Below are 24,170 nucleotides of genomic sequence, written 5' to 3' on the forward strand. Positions count from 1 at the left end.
TCAAAACAATTGCTTTCTACTTGAGCCATTGGTATCAGCTCCCCATTTCCCCCCTCCCTCCCTCATGAACCCTTGATAATTTATAAACCATTATTATTTTGTCATATCTTGCACTGTTCGACGTCTCTCTTTACCCACTTTTCTGTTGTCCATCCCCCAGGGAGGAGGTTATATGTAGATCCTTGTAATCTGTACCTCACTCTCCCTCCACCCTCCCGGCATCACCACTCTCACCACTGGTCCTGAAAGGATCATCTGTCCTGTATTCCCAGTTCCTATCTGTACCAGTGTACATCCTCGGGTCTAGCCAGATTTGTAAGGTAGAATTGGGATCATGATAGTGGAGGGAGGAAAGGAACACAGTTTGAATCTGACCGTATGCCTATTTCATTTTTTAAAAATAAAAATTCTTTTTTTGCCTTATCTTACACCATTCAATATATCTGTTCACCTACAATTCTGTTCTTCGTTCCCCTCACGTGGGGTTAGACAGACATCATTGCTATCAGTTCCCCTTTACCTCCTTCCCCCTTCTTCCTATACCCTAAAAAATAATAATAATATATAATATAATAAAAGGTTTCCTGGGTCGTAGGGGAGGAGAGGGAGGGGATAAAGGGCGGCTGATATCAAAGGCTTCAAGAAGAAAGAAAATGTTTTGAAACCGATGGTGGCAGCAATTGTACAATTATGCTTAATCTAATTGAATTATGGATTGTTATATCTGTAAAAGCTCCCAATAAAATGAATAAAATAATAAATAAATAAATAAATCTTGTAAGAACTGCTCAAAGCAAACCTCCTGCTCACGTGGAACCAACTGGATTATTTTGGAACAAGTGGTAATAGCAGTGCTGAAAAGGCACGTTGCTTCTAGTAGATGCCAGGTACCATTTTAAGGCCCTAAAGATATTAACACTAATTTACCGTGAGGACGTTGTACAAGGCAGATATTAATGTTGCCTCCATTGCCCATCTGAGGAAACAGGAGAAGTCGAGTGGCCTGACCATGATAACAAAGCTGCGCGTAGGGAGGGAACCAGCTGGGGTTGAGTCCTGGCTGGCTGCCATGCTGCAACATTCATCTTCCCAACCTCTCCACCCCACTCCACCTGCTTTAAAGCAGGTTGCTTTTCCTTGACCCAGACTCTTGTCATGTGACCTGAGAGTGGTGACACGTGATAGCAAGGTGCTCCACCTGCCCTCCTAAGAGGGTGTTGTTCTTCTCCATGAGTTCTTAGGCGCCTGGTTGACCCCGCCACAATGACTTCTTCTCTGGGACAGTCATTCTGCATTCAGGAGAGTGATCTTGTTCGAAGGCACAACTTACTATGTCATTTCCCTGCTTAAATCCCTACAGTAGCTATTCCTATCACTTATGAGAAAACCCACAAGCCTTTCCCTGACTGTCCCCGCTCTCTCCAGCCCACCCCCCTCATCCCATCCCCAACCCCAGCCCCTGCTGTTCCAGCCTCTCTCCCCACCAGTTTTGTTCTGGCCACATTTGTGTTCTCACAAATCATTGAATGCTCCCAGCTCCTGACATCTAAGAAGCCCCATCCCCTGAGACGTGGCTTCAAGGATGCTTGGTTTAAACTCCCCCTCTCCCTTAGTCTAAATTGGGCCCTCGGCAATGGTCCTCAGTGACAGACAAGCTTTGAGAGCAAAGAGAGAAGCACAGCTCTATTTTCCAACCTCATCCGGGAGCCCTGGTGGCGTCGTGGGTTGGTGGACTGGGCTGCTAACCAACGGGGCCCTCTAGTCTCGGGGAGTGACAGTCTCTGAAATAGGATCGGTATGAGCTGGAACCACACGATGGCAGTGAGTTTGGTTTGGGTCCATTCGGACCTCGGAAGTGGGTTGCGAAATCGGCAGAGTTCTTTGAATCTCCTTACTCTCGTCCAACCTTCTCCCAGTGTGTGCAAGGAAGTTTACCTTGAGTTTTATGAGAATAATAGCAGAAAATGATATTGTCTCTTTCAGATTAAAGCTAGAAAATACGTAAGGCCATGGCAAAAAGTCAGAGAAGAACTTATTTTGACACACAAGATGGAGAAATTGTTTGCCTTTCAGGTATGCCAGGTTGATCAAACAACACTGAAGACCTTCCTAGGTTAATTCATACTTGTGGACTTGTCCTCCATTGTGGACCCTTGGCTCTTCGTAGACTTCCCTCTCCTCTCCACTCCACTCCAGTGCTCACACTATCCCAATCCTACGTATAGTTGTTCTCACATGAGTGTGTCGCCTTCCCTAGTCCCACTCAAAGAGTATCAGACCTCTGTCCTGGCTACTCTCTCTCACCCTGGCTCTCTCCTAGGCCTCTGACATGAGACAGCGGGCCCTGATGGACATGATGGGAGGTGTTCTGGAAGTCAAGAAGGAAGATATCTTGAAGATGGTAAGATTTCTGGCCATCCTTTCAGGAGACAGAATGGGGTGAGAGAGTTACTTAAACGGCACCGTTTTATGCCCCACACAACTTGAGTTTTAGATCCTTTACTTCAACAAGTTTTACACAGCCTCTTAGTACCTTATACACTTAGCGTGTGAGGTGAGTAAAAGGACTTTGAAACTTCCCATGTAAAAACCAACTAACCACAGTAGGTATTTGATCTCTACAGAAGGCAGAGACGATGCTGTACCTATAATTCTCTGCCTACATCAATTAATGTTTGTTTTGACACCTGATATAGGTGTTTCTGGAACTCAGGTCTACTTTCAGCTACCAAGGTAGAAACACCTAAGTCAATCACCGAAAGGCTGGGGTACATCTACCTCCAGAGTCACAAAGAAACACTTTTGCATAGTTTGGGGTCAAAGTGTCAAGTCAGAGGTAAAGAACTATACTCTTTTAAAGGACTCTTTTGGGCAGTAATGCTAATTCTGAGTTTTTACTGTTTTTTCACATTTAGGTGAAAACTGAAACCTAACCTTTCCTTTGTGTCTTCAGGTAATTCCTCAACCTGCTTTCATGGTCAAGCCTGATGCCATGTGGTCGGAAGAGGAAAGGAAACAATTCAAAGAATATGAGAAAAAAGTCAAGGAACTAAATGAAGAAAGAGACAAGTATAGAAAGGTCAGAAGAACAACAGATTACTATAGCCTACCATATCTGGATCAATACACCCAGTATCTTTATTAGGATAGTTTATCAGCTAGAATTCTCAAGAAAAACATAGAATAGTGTTTTGGGGCAACTGGATAGAGATAAATATAAAGATTTTGAACAATTTAAAACAAAAAGAACATATTAAAAAAAACACTGTCATCAAGTCAATTCTGACTCATGGCGATCCTACACGGGTTTCTGAGACTTTGCCCATCTTTATGAGAGCAGACAGCCTCATCTTTCTCCCAGGGAGGCTTTGGTGTATTTGAACCGCAAACCTTGACATGAGCAGCCCAACAATGGGGCTCTTTTGGGGGGTGGGGAATATGATTTTTATTGATATAAACATTTCCCATCTTATTACATTTTGGTTGATCCTTCGCTCATTCCATACTCAAATTTACCCCCATTTTCTCAATAATATCCTTCATGGATTTTTTTTAATTCCAAAAATCAAATCAACTGCCTTTAATTTTCATGCCGTTTTAGTCTTCTCGAATCTAGAACCATTTCAGGACTTAATGGGAGTCTTCCATGGCACTGATAGTTTTGTAACTAGGCCAGTTGTTTTGAGAATGTCCCTAAATTCCAGTAGAATGATTTTGATAGCAGTGCTGCCCAGGTGATGCTGTGGCCTTTCAGGGTATCACACCAGGAAGCACCTGATTTCTGCTGGCCCCTTGGCTGGTGATTTAAGCTTGATCACTTGTAAGCTGATGTTCTCCACATTTCTTCATATTTAAATAGATAATTGATGAAGTAACATCTTGAAACTGTGTGACTCTTCTATTCACCCAGTGTTTTAACATCACCGATGATCCATGCCTGAATCAATGATTACTTTGGTGACTGAAAAATGGTGCTTTTCCAGCGGCTATCACTTATTTTTCATCAATTTGTTGGTAGAATACACAGAGTAACTGTACCAAAAAGAACTAGTTAACATCCCGCCATTTGAGGAAGTGGCATAGGAACAAGAACCAGTGGTACTGAAGGAAGAAGTACAAGCTGGATTACAGGCAATACCCAAAAATGGCTTCAGGAGTAGATGGAGTACCCACTGAAATGCTTCAACAAACTGATAAATCACTGGAAGAATTACAAGTCCATGCCCAGAAATTTGGAAGACAGCTCCTTAAGTGGTCAACTGACTGGAAGAGATCCATATTTGTACTCATTCCAAACAAAGGTGACTCAATAGAATGCTCAAATTATCTGACAATATCATTATTATGACATGCCATTAAAATTTTGCAGATCATCCAACAACAGTTGCAGCAGTTCATTGACAGGGAGCCGCCAAAGGTCCCAGCCTGGAACAAAGGATATCATAGCTGAGGTCAGATGGATCTTGGCTAAAAGCAGAGAATACCAGAAAGATGTTTAGTTGTATTTTATTTACTATGCAAAGGCATTTGACTGTATGGATCATAACAAACTATGGGTAGCCTTGGGAGGAATGGCAATCCCAGCCCACTTCCTCATGCTCATGCAGGACCTGAACATGGATCGAGAAGCAGTTGTGCAAACAGAACAAAAGAGTACTGCATGGCTTAAAATCAGGCAAGGTGTGTGACAGGGTTGTATCCTCTTACCACACTAACTCAATCTGCATACTGAACGAATAATCAGAGAAGCTGGATTAGATGAAGAGTGAAGCATCAGGATTGAAGGAAGGCTTATGAATAATCTGTGGTATGCAGATGACACAACCTTGCTTGCTGAAAGTGAGGAGGACTTGAAGCATTTGCTGATGAAGATCAAGGATTGCAGCCTTCGGAATGGACTACATGTCAATGAAAGAAGACTAAAATCCTCACAACTGAACCAATAAGTAATATCATGATAAATGGAGAAAAGATAGAAGGTATTAAGGATTTTGTTTTGCTTGGATCCACAATCAATGCTCATGGAAGCAGGTGTCAAGAAACCAAAAGACATGTTGCACTGGGCAAATCTGTTGCACAAGACCTCTCGGGAGTGTTGAAATGCAGAGAGATTACTTTGAGGAGTAAGGTATGCCTGACCCAAGCCATAGTATTTTCAACTACCTCATGTGCATGTGAAAGTTTGACGTTGAGTAAGGAAAACCCAAGAAAAATCGATGCATTTGAATTTCAGTGCTGGTGGAGTATTGAAAGTACCACCGACTACCAAAAGGACAAACGGACCTGTGTTGAAAGAAGTACAACCAGAGCGCTCCTTAGAGACAGGGAGGGTGTGTTAGTCTGGGTTGACTAAACAAAGAGCTTCATATAAAAGAGTAATTGTATATTAAGAAAATGTCCCAGTCCAGATCAAGTCCATAAATCCAAAATTAGCCCATATGTCCGATACCAGTCTATAAATTCCTCTTCAGACTCATGCAACACATGCAATGATGCCAACAGCAGGAAGATCACAGGCCAGTGGGGCGGGGGTGGAAGCATCTCAGCACTGGTGTGGGTCTCCACGTGGCTCCTCCAGCTCCAAGGCATTGGCTGTCATCAGCATGGCTCCATGTGGCTTGTCAACAGGAATGTCAAGGAGAGAGAAAGTGTGTGTATCCCGCCTCTAGGGAGGAAGACAGGAGTTCCCAGAATCCTCAGGAGAAGGGCATGCCCCCACAAAGGCCTCATTGGCTATGACCTGATTGACCTGTTAGACTCTACCCCTTTGTTCAAGTTGACAGGAGATTATGTAACTGCCACAGATGGGCAGACTTGGTCTTCCATATTTGGGACATGTTGTCAGGAGAGACCTGTCCCTGGAGAAGGACATCATGCTTGGTAAAGTAGTGGGCCAATGAGTGAGAGGAAGGCCGTTGAGGAGATGGACTAACAAGGTGCCTGCAACAATGGGCTGGCACATAGGAACAGATTGTGAGGGTGGCGCAGGTAGAGCAGTGTTGTGTTCTGTGGTGCAGAGAGTCGCTATGGGTTTTAACCGAATCCATGGCAAGTGACAGTGACGGACATTAGTTGGTATTCGTGTTCAGAAGAGCTTTGTTATCCTTGTGCCACCTCAGGCCCATACTTTAAAAAAATAGTTTTGTTGGCAAATAATTCACGTCACACCATTTAGCAGACCCATCATGTTAAGAAGAGTTGTGCAATCATCACCACAATCAATTTCAGAACATTTTCTTTCTCATCCTCGTTATTAGCTCCCCATTTCTCCCCACCCACCTGCTGTGTCCCCGGGCAATGATTAATCCAGTTATTGTTTCTATAGATTTACTTCTCCTGGATTACATATATCTAAAATAATACAAAACACACACACAAAAACTCCACAAACAAAAGCAACAATGACAAAACAAAGGAAACCCTCATCACAAAGAAAACAGAACACATTAAAACCTGAAACAACTTTCAATAGGTCAAATGGGAGACCAAATGAGAGAGTGTTACATTGTAAACTAACTACATCTGCCCTAATCGACTTTACAATGTGCTCTGTCTGGCAGCAAAGATAGTCACCTCCCTGGACTATGGTCAGAGGGAATTCAAGAGGCTTAATCCATGGGGGCTCATACTTTTAAAAAGACTTTTTTTTAACATAATTATTTTAATCCATTTCTTTTATTATTGTTTTTGATGTTCAGTGCTGCTTTAAGTTGTCCTCTGCATCTTTTTATGTACCCCATCAATTTTTGAGCATTTTTAATCCTTCTAAGACAATAAAATGTTCTGGGAAGACATTGTACTTCCCCAGTCATTTGTCTAAAACTGGTCAGTTTTCTAAAGATCCCCAAGTCCTCTTATTGGGGTTTCATATTTAGAAATCCAAATATGGACACTAGGCCTGCCTAGGGTTCATGAGTTTCTGAACACCAATCGCATCTACACCTTTATTAAGTCAATTAAGATTTTTTCACACTCCTTGTTTTTATCCTTAGAATATATCTCACCAGGGGTGTACTAATAGCATATAATGTTCAAAAGTTATTTGGACTAATTCTTTTCCTATGTGGACAACATCATCAATATGATACAGAGTTAGATTCTTTAAGCAATGGTGTTCTTATTTGAAGGGGATGGAGTTGCTGTATCTCATGATTTTTGTGGTTTTCTTTTGTTTCTGTGGGATTACTAATTTCTACCTTTTCTTCTCTCTTTCCCGGCCCCATCAAGTCTTCAAGGGGCACCTCCTTCTTCCAAGTTCCTTCTCTCACCTTTGCCAAAAGCAGTACCACTTAAGACTGTGCCTAGCTACCATCATCGTTCACTCGGCCTTATTGCATGATTCTCTCTTCTTCCACCTTTACTCTGATCCTGGTATCCCACCTGCTTTTGGCCCGTCACTGTCTTCCACAGTGACTGTTCCAGCTCCCTGACCTCCTTGGTGTTCCCAGGAGACCCAGCTAGGACCTTGGTACATGCGATCTATCTTCTTTGTCCAGCATACCCTGACCTCCCCACTCTGCTCAGTTGCCACCTATTGGGGGACTCCATGCCATGCTCCATTTACCTCACCTTCCGTTACTGTGTTTTCGTTTATTCATTTATTGTCTATCTTCCTTCCTAAAATGTAACACCAGGGCTGAAACTTAATTTGTTATATTCCTCTGTTTTGTAACTATGTTTGACTCATAATGAGCATGCAAAAAATATTTGTTGAATAAATGAATTAATTTAATCATGCCTATTCTGTGCCAGGGACTTTCCTAGGAACTAGAGATTCATAACCTAAAAGATAGAACCTCTAGTCACAGGAGCTTACAGGTACTAGTCAGCAAAGACAATCTACACTTAAATTAGGGGCCCTTTCTCCACCCCACCCCCTACCAGGGCTGGTAGAAACTCTTGGCGGACTGGATTTGGGCAGTATCCATGCTTGCTCCCTTCTTGGCTGCTCATCTCTCTTCTTCTCTATTTCCCCACTTCGCAGCATCATTCGGCAAAATTAGATTACCCTGGGGATATTTGAAGAAAAGTGGCATTCTCACCTCACAAACACACTGGGCACTTAAAGTAGATTTGTTTGAGGACAAGATCCATATTTGTGCCCATTATATGAAAAGTGATCCAACAGAATGCAGAAAGTATCAAACAATTTGATTAATATTAGATGCCAATAAAATTTTGCTAAGCATAATTCAAAAAAAATGGTTGCAGTAGTACATTGACAGGGATCTGCCAGAAATCCAAGCCAGATTCAGAAAGAGTCGGTGGTGTTCCCAGATGCATCTTGACAAGAAGCAGAGAATACCAGAAAGATGCGTGCCTCTTTTTCATGGGATGTGTAAAGGTATCCATTCAACTGTGTGGTTCATATCCAAGATGGATAAAGTTACAAAGAATGGGAATTCAAGAATACTTCATTGTGCTCTTGTGAGACTTGTGTAAAGACCACAAGGCCGTTGTTCAACCAGAACAGGGAGACTGCACGACTTAAAATCAGGAAAAGTGTAGATCCAGATTGTATCATTTCCCCAGACTTGCTTAATCTTTATGGCCGAGTAATATCTCCAAGGAGCTAGACTATGTGAAGGAGAACTCAGTATCAGGATTGGAGGGACATCCATTTACATCGTGTACAGGACACCACCTTGCTTGTTGAAAGTCAAGAGGCCATAAAGCACTTACAGATGAAGAGAAAAAATGCCGTCTCCACATGAAGAAAACAACAACCCTCACAAGCTGGATCAATTAGCATTATCATGTAAAAAAATCAAAGAGTTCAAGGAATTTATTTTACTTCGACCCATAACCAATTTCATAGAAATAGCAGTCATGAAATCAAACAATATATTACCTTGGGTTGATATCCTGTAAAGGACCTCTATAGAGTATAATTATGTCATTTTGAAGACTAAGTGTACCTGTCCCACACCATGCGATCGTCAGTCACCTCCTATGCATGAGAAAACCGAACAAGGAACAAGGAAGGCTGTGTCTCACATATTTGGGCATGTCATCAGGAAGGACCAGTTCCTGGAGAAAGACATCGTGACTGATGAAGTGCAGGGTCACAGTGGCTGATGGTGAGTAGGGCCCAGGACTGTTTCCTTCTGCTGTTCACAGGGCTGCTATGCGTCGGATCTGACTTAATGGCATCTGCTAAAAGGCAGAGGCCACATCGGATTTCCTTAGACCACACAAGGGAGAGGGCACATCTACAAGACCAGCCCAAGGCCGATTGCCACAAGGCAGGTCAGACATGCCTCTCCTCTGCACGCTATAGCTGGGTTTGATCTGTTGCAATAGTCACATGCGACCCAATGATTTTGGAGGTTTATGAGCCCTGGTGTCATAGTGGGATACGCATAGGGTTGCAAACTACAAGGTCAAGGGTTGGAACCCAGCAACCTCTCTGCGGGAGAAAGGTGAGTCTGTCTACTCCTGTACAGATTTAAAGTCTCAGAATCGCACAGGGGCAGGTCTGCCTTGTCCTATGGGGTCATGAGGAGTCAAAATGGACTGAATGACAGTAAGTTTGGCTTGAGAGTTTATTAGGGAAATCAACAGGTTACCACAAGCCAGGATCATAAAACATTAAGGATACAGTCTTTGGTCCTCAGCAGTGCCTTTCCTCAGCCTGCACCCAAGTCTATTTCTTGTCTTCAGTCTTTCAGCCACATGGTCCTACAGGGCAGGAAGCCTGCCTGCCTGCCTCACAGTCTCATAGTTTCTCTCCCCTGCCTTGTGGGCCCCTGGCCTCTGCCGGAGGCATGGCCTCACCTGCTTCTGCAACTTCAGGAAGGGAGGGATTGCGAATACATTCCACTAGTGCAGCAGTTCTCAACCTGGGGGTCGTTACCCCTTTGGGGGTTGAATGATCCTTCCACAGGGGTTGTCTAAGACCGTATTTCCGATGGTCTTAGGAACCGAGACACCGCTCCTCCATCTGTCTCCAGGTGGGTCCACCGACATGCAGATATGCCCACATACGGGGTCATCACAACATGAGGAACTGTATTAAAGGGTTGCAGCATTAGGAAGGTTGAGAACCACTGCACTAGTGGCTCTTCTTCTAGGAGGAAGGTCTCGGGAATTCTCACTATTCCTGCTTCTGAGATGGCTCCTTATACGCAGGGAAATCGCAACTAAACCTGACCAGTCCCTTCTAGTAATGTTTCACACACCTTATTTGCATGGTCCCCCTAAGTCATTTGGTGGGACTCACAGAGACCCGGATGGAACGACCATGACATAAGGAAGCCCTGGTGGTGTAGATGTTATACGTCAGGCTGCTAACCCAAAGGCAAGCAGTTTAAAACCAGCCACTGCTCTTTGGGATAAAGGCCTTTGAAATAGAGGAAAGAACTAGGAGGCAAAGGGCATTTATAGTGGTCTATATGCAGGCATGTACATATGTAAGTATATTTATATATGATGATAGGGAAATAGATCTATGGACATATATTTATAGGCTTAATATTAAGGTAGCAAATGGACATTGGGCCTCTACTCAATTACTCCCTCAATGTAAGAATACTTTGTTCTATTAAACTGGCATTCCATGATGCTCACCTTCCCAACACGATCGCTGAAGACAAATGGGTGCATAAGCAAATGTGGTGAAGAAAGTTGATGGTACCCGACCATCAACAGATACAGCATCTAGGGTCTTACAGGCTTGACGATAAACAAGCGGCCATCTAGCTTGGAAGGGGGAATTTGACAGGCTTGAGCATTAACCTTCCTACTGACTTCCTTCCAGTCCTTAGAAGCAGAAATGAAGAAACTGCAAAACAACATTCTAGAAACCACACAGGCCTTCGACGAGCATTTGAAAAGGCTCTTTGAAAGGAGAGTGAAGGCTGAGATGGTCGTCAACCAGGTACATCCAGAGCTCTGCTTATTAGGGCTGCTTCTTTTAAGGTGTCTCCAGAGGCCTTCCGTGGTCCTTTGGATAAAGCCTGACACGCGTCCATTTCAGTGGCTCTGGGTTCTCTGGACTGTGGCTTCTCTGGTGCCATCCTCCCTGCCCTCCCCCCTTTCTGTCCCTCAAGCAAACTTGGTGCTCCCCTTTCTCCCGCCTGTGCCCCTTCCTTGCCTCCTAGCTCCCATCTACTCACCCTTCACGACTTCAGCTACCAAGTCCCAAAGGAATCATAGCCTATCACCACTTAGCCCTCTTGGTGGACTCATAGAGCTGCATACTGAAAAGAAAGACAGCCAGGCATTTGTGCCTGCCCATCCCACCCCCCACCCCCAGCCCCATGGTCTTCCTACAAGGAGTAAGCATGGGTGTGAGCAGATCTCTGGACCCAGCTGCCGATTTTCAGGAAAGTATAGAGCCCAGAGAGTACAGAGCCATTGAAGCCTAGGCTGGGGAAACAAGCTGTGACTAACTGTTGATATATGATGAGGAAAAGAAAGGAAGTGAAGGGGGACCTGCAGGTGAGAAATGCCCTAAAAAAATATGACCAAGGGTTTTCAAGAAACAAGTTAGACCACGATGGCTGGAGATAAAGCAATAGAGAAACACGGGGAGTCATATAACTCGGGGTAGTGTTTCCTATTGGAGTTGGGACGCAGATGGGCTCAAAAGAAGGCCTTTTCGCTAGCAGCAAGCTTCATCAGGTGGTGGTTAGAAGGGCGTTCACATTCATAATAACTCACACATATGTTTTATTGATCTTTCTGTTTTTACAATGAAAAGGTATAATATCTAACTGTATAACATTCTTTTCCTCTAAAACAGTGGTTCTCAACCTTCCTAAGGCTGCGACCCTGAATACAGTTCATGTGGTTGTGACCCCCCAACCATATAATTATTTTCGTTGCTACTTCATAACTGTCATTTTGCTACTGTTATGAATCAGGCGACCCCTGTGGAAGGACCGTTCTACCCCCAAGGGGGTCGCGACCCACAGGTTGAGAACCGCTGCTCTGAAAGAAGTTTTTACTTGTATGCCATAGACATTTTTATGCATGCCAAGTATCTAGCTCTCAATAGAAAATCCCTTTCTCAGGATTATTGATCTCACTCTCTTTTTCCTTTTTTCACTATATGCCTATAGGAGGAATTGAAAATAAATAATCTTCTTTTCTCTTTACTCTTGGATGAAGAATTAAGCTCCAGAGAACTGTGTCTCAACAACTACCTTACAAGGCAGCAGCAGCAGAAAGTTAGTATCTGACACACCTGTGCACAAGCCTGCTCTGACAGATGTGGCCCTTTGTGATAGTCTGGGTACTTTCGAGAAACAAATCCACAGAAACTCATGTATAAGAGAGTTTCATATAAAGGTGAAGGACACATCAAGAAAACATCCCAACCCAGTGCTGCCCAAGCCCACAAGTCCAACATTAACCCATATGTCCAACGCCAACCCACAAAGTCCTCCTCCATCTCACAAAACAGATGCAATGATGCCAACTACAGGAGGAAAGCCGAGTCAGTGAATGTGTAAACATCTCAGCGCTGGCAGTGGTCTCCACACAGCTGCTCCAGCATTCCAGGGCTACATCAGGGTAGGTCCATGTGGCTTCTCCTTGGGGATGTCTTGCAGGAAGTAAGCCTTGCCAGTTAAAGCAGGGAACTGGCTAAGGCAGCTGCACTCTGGTCAGATCATCAGAAAGCAAAAGACCCGAGAACTAGAACGGCGAGGTTCACTGAGCCATTTATCCCTCCGCCTTTCAATTAACCCCACATGTATTTATTTATCGGCCAGGTTGGCACAATAAACTACCTCACACTTATTTATCAGGACCTCATTTGTCCTTGGCCGTTCCTGCCTTCAACCCTTTCTACTAAGCCCTTCATATTCCTTGGGCTTTTGCTACAGGGCCAGGAGAAAGCATCTATTCCAATCCACTGATAAAGTTATGTAATTCTTCAGTCCCAATTATTTATTCAAGAGACCCATGTCACCAGTGACGGGAATTTGGTAATGGATCCTAGCTATGGTTGCCTAGCATGACTAATGTCAATTGATTTCATGAAATTTTGCATGTGAAAAAATGTTAAATTGGCAATATATGTTTTATTTCTACAATCATAGAAAAGCATGTAACTTTCCTATGATATAAGGGGAAACAACAGTAGCAAACTACTGCCATCAAGCCGATTCCAACTCATAGTGACCCTGTATAAGGGTTTCACGACTGTACGCAAACAGCCCTATCTGTGTCCCACACAGCAGCTGGTAGGTTTGAACCACTGACCTTGTGATTAGTAGCCCAACACTTAGCCCAATGCACCAAAAGGGCCGCCACATAGCTTCATGGTTAAAATCACTGGTTTTTAACCCCTGACTGAATCTGCTATCTTGGACAATATATATAACCTTTTAAACTATTTCCAAACTCTTATTTAGGGAACGTTGTCCCCTGTGGACCATTTGGCATCCTAAGTTTTACTAAACATATAAGCAAGAGTAGTGAATAGATTAGCTTATAGAATGAAAAACACAACCTTATTCGGAAAAATCCTGTCCTAATATAGGTATGAAATATATGAATCATTAGAGGCAATGAATAAATAATATTTGCCCTATAATATTACTTCAACATTGCAAATACACGAATTAGTATATCCACTATGACATAGGCACTTAATCTTGGCTAAGAGCCTGTTAGAAATATGATGAGGAAACTAGATGGTTTTAGCTATCAGACAGAACAGCATCTGGGGTCTTAAAGGCTTGTCTTCAAACAAGCAGTCATCGAAATGAGACGTCAACTAAGTCCACAGGGAAGAAACACATCAGACTATGTGAACCAAGGATTATAAATAATACAATCCATATCCAAAGGAGGGAATGATATCAGAGCTTAAATTATGATCATCTGGGTTTCAGAAGGCTCTGGATGACAGTGGATGCCTAAAATCCATCTGCAGAATCCACACATGGATTAAGCTGTGGTGAATCCCATCTGCCTACAGGTGAGGGATGTGATATCAGACACAGAGCATTGTGAAGTTGATCTGGCAGATGTATGATATGCCTAAGCCCACAAGTCCAACATTAACCCATAGGTCCAACACCAATCCACAAAGTCCTCCTCCATCTCACAAAACACACAATGATGTCGACTGCAGGAGGAAGGCCAAGTCAGTGAATGTGTACAATATAATATCATTTGATCTCCCTGGTTTTTTAATTAAAGAGTGAAAGAGAAGTACATGTGTATCAAGCATCCAGTCACTCCCCTCTGACCCTAGACCAGAGATGTGAGTAGCCTCGCTTTATGCAGAGTGCAGTGGAAAGTAGATTATCACGGATGCAGTTAGGTTAAAATTTAACACCTTATCATTTAATCTTCCTTTTGACCCATTTTAAAATTGTTCTACTTATTAATATGACGTGCTTGCTTTTCAGTTGAGGCTTTTCTCTGTTTTCCTTTGGCTTTGTTGTTAGTCTTCTTGTTATGTTGTATGTGTTCTGTATATGAAATCCAGGACAGGTAAATCTATAGAGACAATAACTATATTAATGGTTTCTGTATCCATAGAGACAGTAACTGTATTAATGGGGGTACGGCAGGAGAGGTTGGGGGTAGATGGAGAGCTAATAACACTGAGTACAAGAAAGAAGAATATGCTCTAAAACTGATTGTGGTGATGACTGCACAAGTCTTCTTAATCTGACTGAACTATTGAGTTGTATGATATGAGAATTAGAGTCTGTTAGGACCTTGCTGGCACAGTGGTTACATCTACTCTGCACTATAGGGATATTGTAAGTTTAAACTGACTTGGAGACAAGGTTTGGACTCTTTTAAAGAGTCCTTTACCAAGTACATGCAAAGCCTACTCTAAACACAATCCTACTCATAACCACCATGCCGAATGTGCGGTGTCCTTCAAAGGTGAAGAGACGAATGGGTTGTACACGATGGGTGATGTTCCCAAACCACCCACTAGACGTGAACAGTTCAGGGACTGCAACTGGAAATACGTAGACAAAGACCATCCAGATGAGAATCAACAGAGGTTATTTATCCAGAACATGCTACCTATCGAAGGAGGCAGCCACTGTCATTTGACCTGTGGCAGAGACCAAAGGCCACCAAGGAAAATGAGAAACTTTATAGTGGACAGGCACACCCACTTGGTGCTTCTTGGGATGGGAAAGACAGGCCATCCAGAAGCAGTATGCCCGTACGATTGGTTCAGAAAGCATGTTTAACTTGCTCTGGTGGATAATGAGTCAGAAACAGGGACAAAAATTAAGGAAGCTGACCTTTATTGACTCAGCCCTGATTGTTTAAGGCTGAATGCTTTGGAGGTCATGATTTGGCTTCCCAAATATGTAGTTACAGAGACCTATTGTCATATCTGGTCTGGCTATTGTCTGTTGATAGATACAGTCTATGTGAATGTACCACACAGGTCCCATACTCCAGGATCCAGGTGACTCCTAATCCTGTGTGTTTTCATCGCCCCATATTGCCCTTCCATGAAGGTAGCATGCTCCAGCGACACACAGCCACATATGTTTGTTTCTAGAGATTTTACACCTAGAAACAGGTGTCTGGATGTTGGTTCTTTCAGTCTCCAATTGGTTTACTTTCTTATATAAAATGTTACAGGTAGTGGATTTGATAAGATATATTATCTTGCGCTAGGAACATCCTTGTTCTTTTTGGCAGCTCTCCAATTCCAAAGCTTTTGTCTATCCTAAACAAAATCTACTGTTCCTGATGTTATTGTAGATCCAGACATCAAAGGCTATCCAAAATGCCAAGGAAGACCTTGATATGTACAAGGAGAACTATGACAACTTAGTGGCAGAAGACAAAGTGAGTCATTGTCCCACCCTCTCCCCCAATACAGTTGTGTTTGTGCTGCCTAGATTCCAGGAAAATTCAAAGATAACAGAATTTACTTTCCACAGATTTTCTTTTCTCCTATAGTTATGGGTAAATCCCATGCCATACTAGAGTGTGTTTCTGAAAATCAGTGTGTAAAAGGAATTTTTGTAAACTTCTACAGTTTGAGGTTTCTCTTGTATCAAAGAAAAAAAAAGTGGGAGAAGGGACTCACCTAAACTTCAGGGTTTTTCAAAATTGTGATTATAGATCCTTAGTGGGCCATGAAATCAATTTAGGCCAGCCATGTTAGTCTGGGTACATTATAGAAACAAATCCACAGAAACTCGTATGTATAAGAGAGTATTTTATATATAGGGTAAGTGCAATCAAGAAAACCTCTCAACCCAGTGCTGCCCAAGCCCACAAGTCCAACATTAAACCCATATGTCCAACATCAATCCACAAAGTCCTCCTCCATCTCAGAAAACACACAATGATGTCGACTGTAGGAGGAAGGCCAAGTCAGTGAATGTGTAAGTATCTCAGCGCTGGCAGGGATCTCCACACAGGTGCTCCAGCACCCAGGGCTGCATCGGGGTAGGTCCATGCGGCTTCTCCATGGGGATGTCTTGCAGGAAGTGAGCCTTGCCAGCTGAAGCAGAGAACTGGCTAAGGCAGCTGCACCCTGGTCTGACCATCACAAAGCTAGAGACCCGAGAACAAGAAAGGCGAGGCTCACTGAGTCATTTATCCCTCCACCCTTCAATTAACCCCACATGAGTTTATTGGCCAGGTTAGCACAATAAACTAACTACCTCACCAGCATTATGACACTGGAATGGACTCTGATAGAGTAGACTAGAATGCAAAAGAGTACAACATCCAGATTAGCAGGCCTTACATACTTGTGAGTAAATGTTACCTTGTCAATCTTTTGTTGAATGTTGAGTCATATTGAAAAAATGGCGCTGTCTTATGAATCTTTGTAAAAGTGCAGTAAACATTGTTCTGGATAGTGTGGGAGGCCTCTTCAGTTAGACATCTTGATGAAATTTTAACACACTGAGGTACTTTCTATAAAAGAAAAAAAAAAACTTGAGGAATCCTTTGTACAGGGAATAGCCACCCTCTAACAAGTCTACTTTCTAAATCGATTTTTCATGGATTTTTAAGTCAAAGTGAGGATAGTCTTTGAAAAGTACAGTCGATACATAAAGGGATTTAAGAATCAAGTTGTGATCCTGGCAATGATGTGTTTGTTCCTTAGGTCATGGACCGCAGCTTTAAAAAGGAGTTTTCTGAACTTCCCATTCAACAGGTGGATTTACTCTACAAACTTTTCAAGCGTCGCCCAAGGTTTGTTTCTTCTTTTCTGTCATGCTTCCGAAAAGTTAGTAAATGAAGGAGGAATCCCAATGGCGTAGAACTAGGCAGCCTTTGGGGGTGGTGCTCAAGTGTCTTGATCATAATTCAACCCTTTTGAGTGAATGCCTGTATCTTTGTTGTGGTATAAGTATACCAAACCATGATACCAAACTCACTGTCATGGAGTCAATTCAGATTTATAGCAACCCCACAGAGGCAGAGTAGAAGTGCTTCTTAGCTTTCCAAAGCTACACGTGTTTATCGAGGCAGATAACCTCATCTTCCTCCCCAGGAGCAGCTGGTGAGTGTGAATCACCCACCTTTCATCCTAATTAGGTGAGCAGCCTCGTTCACAACTCAGTACATTGCCAGGGCTTCTTAGATTAAGGTGACCAGACGTCCCGCTTTTGGCAGGACAGTCCCGATTTTTAACAATTTTTCCCGCGTCCCACAGAGTTTTTTAAAAGTCCCGATTTTTGGAAAGAATGCACGACAAGCTAGGGTATACGGTTTTCGGCTGCCATGTTGCTATTTCGCCAGGATATGAGTTTTATCAATGGTGTCCCGCTTTTGTCCCGCTTTACCAGTGTTAAAATCTGGTCATCTTATCTTAGATATAAGTCTAGGCACTGGAAAAATAATTTCCCTTCATTATTTAAAAGTAGTCATGTCTCTATAAGCATAGTGCTATTATAAAGTCAATTTTACACTTGCAAGCAGTTCATCTTAAGTCATAAGGGACATGCAGATTTAAAAGCTGCTTTCTCCAAGATTAACAGTCCCTGGTGATATGAATTACAATTTTACATAAAAGGCTTCCAGCTCAAAATAAGTTTGAGGAAGCCCTGAGATCAAAAAAATACCTTTTTTTACACAAGTTTCTTTACTGCAGAACTTTTCAGGACTTTTTATTGGTCCTTGGGCTCCAAGCATAAGAAATTAAGCAAGCAATGGGATTTGACCACTCAGCCCTTTCCGCCAGGCAGTGCATGTGATCGCGTTTAAGGAACGGTTGACAAATGTCAGTGCAAACAGTAGAAAATAACCATTATCAAGAGTTCGAGTAGATCTGACATCTATACTGAGAGTAGTGTCAGAATTCCATTTCACTGATTTGCAAGATTCTAAATCCATATGTACACAGTGTTCAATCACACCTCATCTAGACATCACGCAGCCTCATTCTTTTCGAAGAGACCGGTTCATTCACGTCTCATTCTCTCGCCATTGGAAGGTTACAGAAAACCTAACAAATTGAACCCGGAACATGCTTCATGTTGCTGGTTTTTCTATTTGTAAAGGAGTGTGAGTTATAACAGCCATGAGCACGTTTCTTTGTAAAGAATAAAACAAGGTCATTAAGACTATAATGGGAGGAGTCACATCACAGCCCCATCACCTGGGGGCCAATTACTTGACTTACAACCTCACTTTCTAGGCCAGTGGTTCTCAACCTTCCTCATGCTGCGACCCCTTAATACAGTTCCTCAAGTGGCGGTGACCCCCCAACCATAACATTATTTTCATTGCTACTTCATCACTGTAATTTTGCTACTGTTATGAATTGGGCAACCCCTGTGAAAGGGTTGTTTGACCCCCAAAGGGGTCTTGACCCCCAGATTGAAAACCACTGTTATAGACCCAGAGGTGACTGTACGAATCTCACAAAAAGCATATTGATAATGTCTAACGCACATCCTTGTACTTTTCTTCCTTCCTACCAATAGCCCAGGAAAACCAAGCAAATCTACTAATGTAGAAAAGGAAGAAGAGACAGAAACATGTCTTCGGTTTCATAAACATCTGAACATATGCTAGGCTACTTGCTTGCAAAAATATAAACCAATAGAGAATGTGCACATCAGCACCAGAGAACAGCCACACTTCTCTTGCCTGCTCAAAACACACGGAGGAAAGATGCTTCCTAACTCAGCAAAAGCTGCCAGTGATGGCAATTTGCTAAGCTTCTAGTCCTGCCCAGGCGATCTTTGGGGAGCTAGAGAGGGTGAAAGAACAAAGCAGGTGTTTTCCCCTTTAGAATAACCCACCCACCAGGCCCCCAAGTGTCAAGAGCAAGTGTCATGCAGCATGCGTCCTACCTACGTTAAGCGTTTTACTTAACAAGGTTGCTTTATGTGAGCATGTGGAAGGTGGCTGACTTTCACTGGTTTCACCATGAAAGGGTTCACAAACAGAAAATGCAGCAGGATGCGATCAGCCTCAACCCTTTCGGGGAGCGGGTTGGAGCTGAGAAGTTGGCGAAGGATGCTGTCACACAGCTACTGAAATCCATGGAGGAACTGGACAATGTGAGCAACATGCCGGAAGGCCTGGATGCCTCCGTCTGGGAGCACTTCTGTGCCACGAGACGAGCAAAAGTGGAAAACGAGCAGAAAGTACGCAACAACACTTTCATTTTATTTTCTTTAGCATCATAATATCAAATGGGAGTGGGTCAGGGTAACCAAGAAAGCTAACTATTTAGGTTGTTCAGCAAGGGCCATCGTTGGGACTAGTAGCGCTGATAGTAACCTAAAATATGAACCATTTTGTTACTGAGGACTAAGTAACTGCCTGCCGGTGCTTATAGACCAGGCTGTCCAAAGTGGAACCACTCACCCCGGTGGTTACAGTGCGCTTGAATAAATGTGGCCAATTTGAGATGTGCTGTAGATGGGAAATACGCAAATACAGAGTTGTTAGACCGTATAAAAAAAAAAAAAGATAAAAGTCCCAATTTTTAAATTGATGACATATCAAAATGGGTGTTAATTTAGATCCCAAAATCCAAAGTCACTGCCATCGAGCCGACGCGGACTCATAGTGACCCCATGGGACAGAGTAGCACTGCTCCTGTCTGTTTCTGAGATAGTCACTCTTCACGGGCGTGGAAAACACCATCTTTCTCCCAAGGAGCAGCTAGTGGTTTTGAACTGCTGGCCTTGTGAATCACAGACCAAGGAGTAGCAACTAAGCCACTAGGGCTCCCACTTTATTTTGGATATATTGTATTAAATAAAATAAATTAGTAGAGTTCCTTTCATCCAGTTTCATTTTACTTTTTTATAATGTAGCTACTACAAAATTTGAAATTACATCTGTGCCTCACTTGTGCCTGACCCAGTACTTCTGGACAGCACTGTGTAGACGGGGTCTCTCCTTCTCCTCCCTGACCCATCTGATTACCTACATTAGAATTCAAGTTAGTTCATCAAAACAAGCTTTATTGTTTTTTCTAACATGCTCTTAAAAACGTTTTTTTAAGTAATAAAGGCCAAATATTTGTGAGTATATTTAATTGAAAACAGAATCTTTTCCTTTGTTGTTGTTGTTTTCCATTCTGCCACTTTTCAGAGTCATCGGTGAGAACACATTGTGGTAACAATTTAGCAGAACCCACATGAGTTTTGAAAGAAGCTGCAGAAAATTTAGCTCTGAAGGGACTCGCCTGGAATGCGGGCGTGGGAGCGGGTGCTCCACTCAATGCAACAAATAACTGCTTCTTTATTGACCACCCTTTGGGGGGACATGCTCTGTCCTTCTCTGTTGGCCTACCTGCCCCTTTTCATCTCCTTGTCTTTGTTGTCTCCGGTCACTAAATCCTCCCTACTTCTCTCTAAAATAACTGTCAGAGTGATGTTAGCTGTTAGCGTTTATTGCATGCTCATTTAGAACAGTCCCTACCTGGCAGACCCACTAGCATCCGGTCCATTTGGCTTCATAGTGACCCTCGAGGGCAGAGTAGAACTACTCATTTGCAGCGTCTTCATTCCACCTGCTTCCCCCAACTACACACACACTCACTCCAAATTCCCTAAATGCTGTGCTACATATGTTAGCCTGGCATACATTGGTTCGTGCATCTATGATTTGATCATTTCACTGAAGGCTATTAGAGCAAATTCTAAAACGAAGACGTAAGCAAAATTCTATTTCCTTGGCATATGTACTTTCCACCAAGAAGCAAATTCGAGAATCTTCAAAGTATTCAGGAAATTTACCAAGTAGATTTTAGCTACATTGTACCACCTAGCAGCAAGAGTTTAACAACATTTTATTAGAATATTAGAAGGTGGACTTTCTAAGGTGTTTCGCCCTCAGGGGGTGGGGGGAAACAAGTCAAAAGATCTATGTTCTCTGAAGAGACTTTAAACAAGTTATTTCTAAAGCTTCATAGGTTCTGAGATGTTAGTGGTTTGGTTTCTCCAGGTCAAGCAGAAAGGCTCCGGTTTAATGGAAATGTTGACTTTTCTCCGGAAGAGAATTGAGGACGATGAGAAGGTGCAGAAGAACATCGAGAAAGTGTTCCGTGAGCTTGTCATGTAATTTGAGTCTTTCTTTTGCGTGCATGTGCTCAAATCTACATGGGGAGCTAAGTTAGACGTGTGCAGTCCCTGGGGGAGAATGCCTAAGAGGAGAAACTGTCATCTGATTGACAGTGGTTGACAGCTGGCCCAAATTTAGCCAGCTCAGGTTCAGTGTAGTGCAGTGGTTCTCAACGTGTGGGTCAAGACCGCATTGGGGGTCAAACTACCCTTTCACAGGGGTCGCCCGATTTATAACAGTGATGATGTGATGACAATGATAATGTAGCAACGAAAATAATTTTATGGTTAGGGGGTCACCACAACATGAGGAACTGTATGAAAGGGTCATGGCATAGAAAGGTTGAGAACCACTGGTGTAGTGCTTTAAAAAAAGAAAGGACATGTTTACATGTGACCGAAGACATGGGAGAATGTTTATAACGTTGTTATAGGTTCCACTGTTATTATTACAAACAGAGAAGTTCAGGGAAACTGGTAGTTCTTTGGTTTTTATCTCTTCCTCTCACATAAAAATGCAAAGGGTCAGGTGGGGGGAGAAAAGGGGAATTGATCACAAGGATCAACATATAACACCCTCCCAGGGGGATGAACAATGGAAAAGTGGGTGAAGGGGGACAGAAGATGATGTAATCTATAGCTTATCCAGGGTTCATGAGGGAGGGCAGGCGGGGGAGGGAAGGGGAAAATGAGGAACCTATATCAAGGGCTCAAGTAGAAAGAAAATGCTTTAAAAATGATGATGGCAGCATACGTGTAAATGCGCTTGACACAATGGATGGATGGATGGATGGATTGTAATATGTAAGAACGCCAATAAAAGTATTTCACTAAAAAAATGCAAAGGGCCAGTTTCTGCCGGTAAGTAGCTTTAGGATCAAGCCATACAAACTGCAAAATTAAGCAGATGTCTGAGAAGTTTCCATGTAGACACCTGACCAACTGATAAGTTTATCTTTAGGAGAGCATCAAGGAGTTTAAAGTTCTTGCTTCCAGCTTCAGCCACAAGCATAGCCATGGTATGAAATACTACCCCGATGCTTGCAAAGCATCAGGATGCAGCCACTTGGAGATCTAGGCTACAGGGGAAAATATTAGTTACCTAGAACTATGTTTAATCTGTGCTTCATCTGTATAAAAATAACATGTAGATGAAGCACATATATGTTTAATGTACATTTATATATTGATCGTCCTTTGAAAACAGGCTCTGTCCTTCTCTGTTGGCCTACCTGTCCCTTTATATGTTACTATAATGTTGAAGTCAATGAATAATGTCAGAACTGCAGTAGATGTTTTTGGTAACATGTTTTCTTTTTAAATTTATTTTATTATAATTAAAATTATATTAATCTTTTCTTAATCCTAACATAAAATATATTCCTGTACATACCATTCTTTGAGCACACTGGAGGTAATTCCATGTCAGTAAGAAGTACTGTAGATACTTCTATAAAAATTCTTCTTTGAAAAAAAAAAAAATTCTTCTTTGAGAAGATGTTCCCCATATTAAGCTTTGAATTTTATAGTCTTAGATAGTAGGTGAGACTTGACATGTAAATATATTTTAACTACTTGCTTTGAGTTCTATTTCATTTTTAGATTACAGGAAGATAAAGTAGAATTCCAGTTGAATTTAACCATCCAAATTCTCCTCAAACAAGGACAAGTAGAACTGGAGAACTTCCAATTACTTCTGGAATATCCTGATGCAATTCTCATCAACAAGAACATAATTGAGGATTTGAATTCTGTGATTCGGGTAATTATGCATTTTCAGAAAGAAAAAGAGTAACGTTGCCTTTTGTATTAAGTATATTACATCATTTTTCCCTTTCTATGATAAATCATTTTAATTCAGTTAAATCAGTGATTTTAAACTCCAGCTGCATGTTAGAAGTACTTAGAGAACTTTAAAAATAGACTCAGGCCTGGTTCCTGTTTAAAGCACCCCAGATAAAGCTAAAGTAGGTACAGGAAGGCTAGGATCATAGGACCGTGGAGTTAAATCTAATATTCCATCGTTTGGTTAGCCTCAATCTACTCACCTAATGATAATCTTAGATGAACTTGGAGCACTGATTTTAGAGTTTGCTTCTTTGGGGACATAAACAATTCAAGTTACAAATTTCCCTCTAAACACCTTTAACTGTGTTCTGCAATTTTTGAGATGTTCTGATTTCTTTCCATTCAAAATATTTTTTAACACTCCTGTGATTTCTGATTTGACTCATAGGTTTCTGTCATTCATTTGGCTTTTACAAATACAATAGACTCACAGTGCCTGGCTATAATTTTTGCTGTAGGTAGTCAATTATCTCTTAGAGTAAAAAAATAGGGAACATTTATTTGCTATTTACCTTCATTTTCACAATTTCTAGAAATCGTTCTTTCTTGGTGTGGATCCAAGTTTCCAATTCGTGTCATACTTTTTAGTCCAAGAACTTCCTTTAACATGTTTGAAACATGGGTCTGCTGCTAACGACTTTTCTGTGTTTGTTTTGATTTTTTTTCTTCTTTTTTGGTCTGGAAAGTATTTCATTCATCTTTTGTGAAATGTATTTTACTGATTTTTTAAAATCTGGATTGATACCTTCTTTTTCTTCCTTCCATTCTTCTATCTCCCTGTCCTTCCCACTTTTCTCCTCCTTTTTTCCATCTTCGCACTTGAAAGGT

The 24,170-nt window shown here is 42.2% G+C and overlaps 1 protein-coding gene across 1 annotated transcript in view; it reads left to right on the forward strand.

Moving 5' to 3' along the window:
• The window catches only part of CFAP43 (cilia and flagella associated protein 43), a 106,358-nt gene that overhangs the window by 70,742 nt on the left and 11,446 nt on the right, over nucleotides 1-24,170 (forward strand). Inside the window, exons 25-34 of the mRNA XM_004701290.2 lie at nucleotides 1,984-2,073; nucleotides 2,321-2,401; nucleotides 2,954-3,079; nucleotides 10,760-10,879; nucleotides 12,066-12,173; nucleotides 15,706-15,792; nucleotides 17,072-17,160; nucleotides 19,352-19,565; nucleotides 21,379-21,491; nucleotides 23,097-23,256. Of these exons, the coding sequence (XP_004701347.1) occupies nucleotides 1,984-2,073; nucleotides 2,321-2,401; nucleotides 2,954-3,079; nucleotides 10,760-10,879; nucleotides 12,066-12,173; nucleotides 15,706-15,792; nucleotides 17,072-17,160; nucleotides 19,352-19,565; nucleotides 21,379-21,491; nucleotides 23,097-23,256 (1,188 nt within the window). The remainder of the gene's footprint in view (nucleotides 1-1,983; nucleotides 2,074-2,320; nucleotides 2,402-2,953; nucleotides 3,080-10,759; nucleotides 10,880-12,065; nucleotides 12,174-15,705; nucleotides 15,793-17,071; nucleotides 17,161-19,351; nucleotides 19,566-21,378; nucleotides 21,492-23,096; nucleotides 23,257-24,170) is intronic.

This window comes from Echinops telfairi, unplaced genomic scaffold, assembly GCF_000313985.2.
Source record: "Echinops telfairi isolate 266 unplaced genomic scaffold, ASM31398v2 ScPeMD7_70;HRSCAF=299, whole genome shotgun sequence".
NCBI lineage: Eukaryota > Metazoa > Chordata > Mammalia > Afrosoricida > Tenrecidae > Echinops > Echinops telfairi.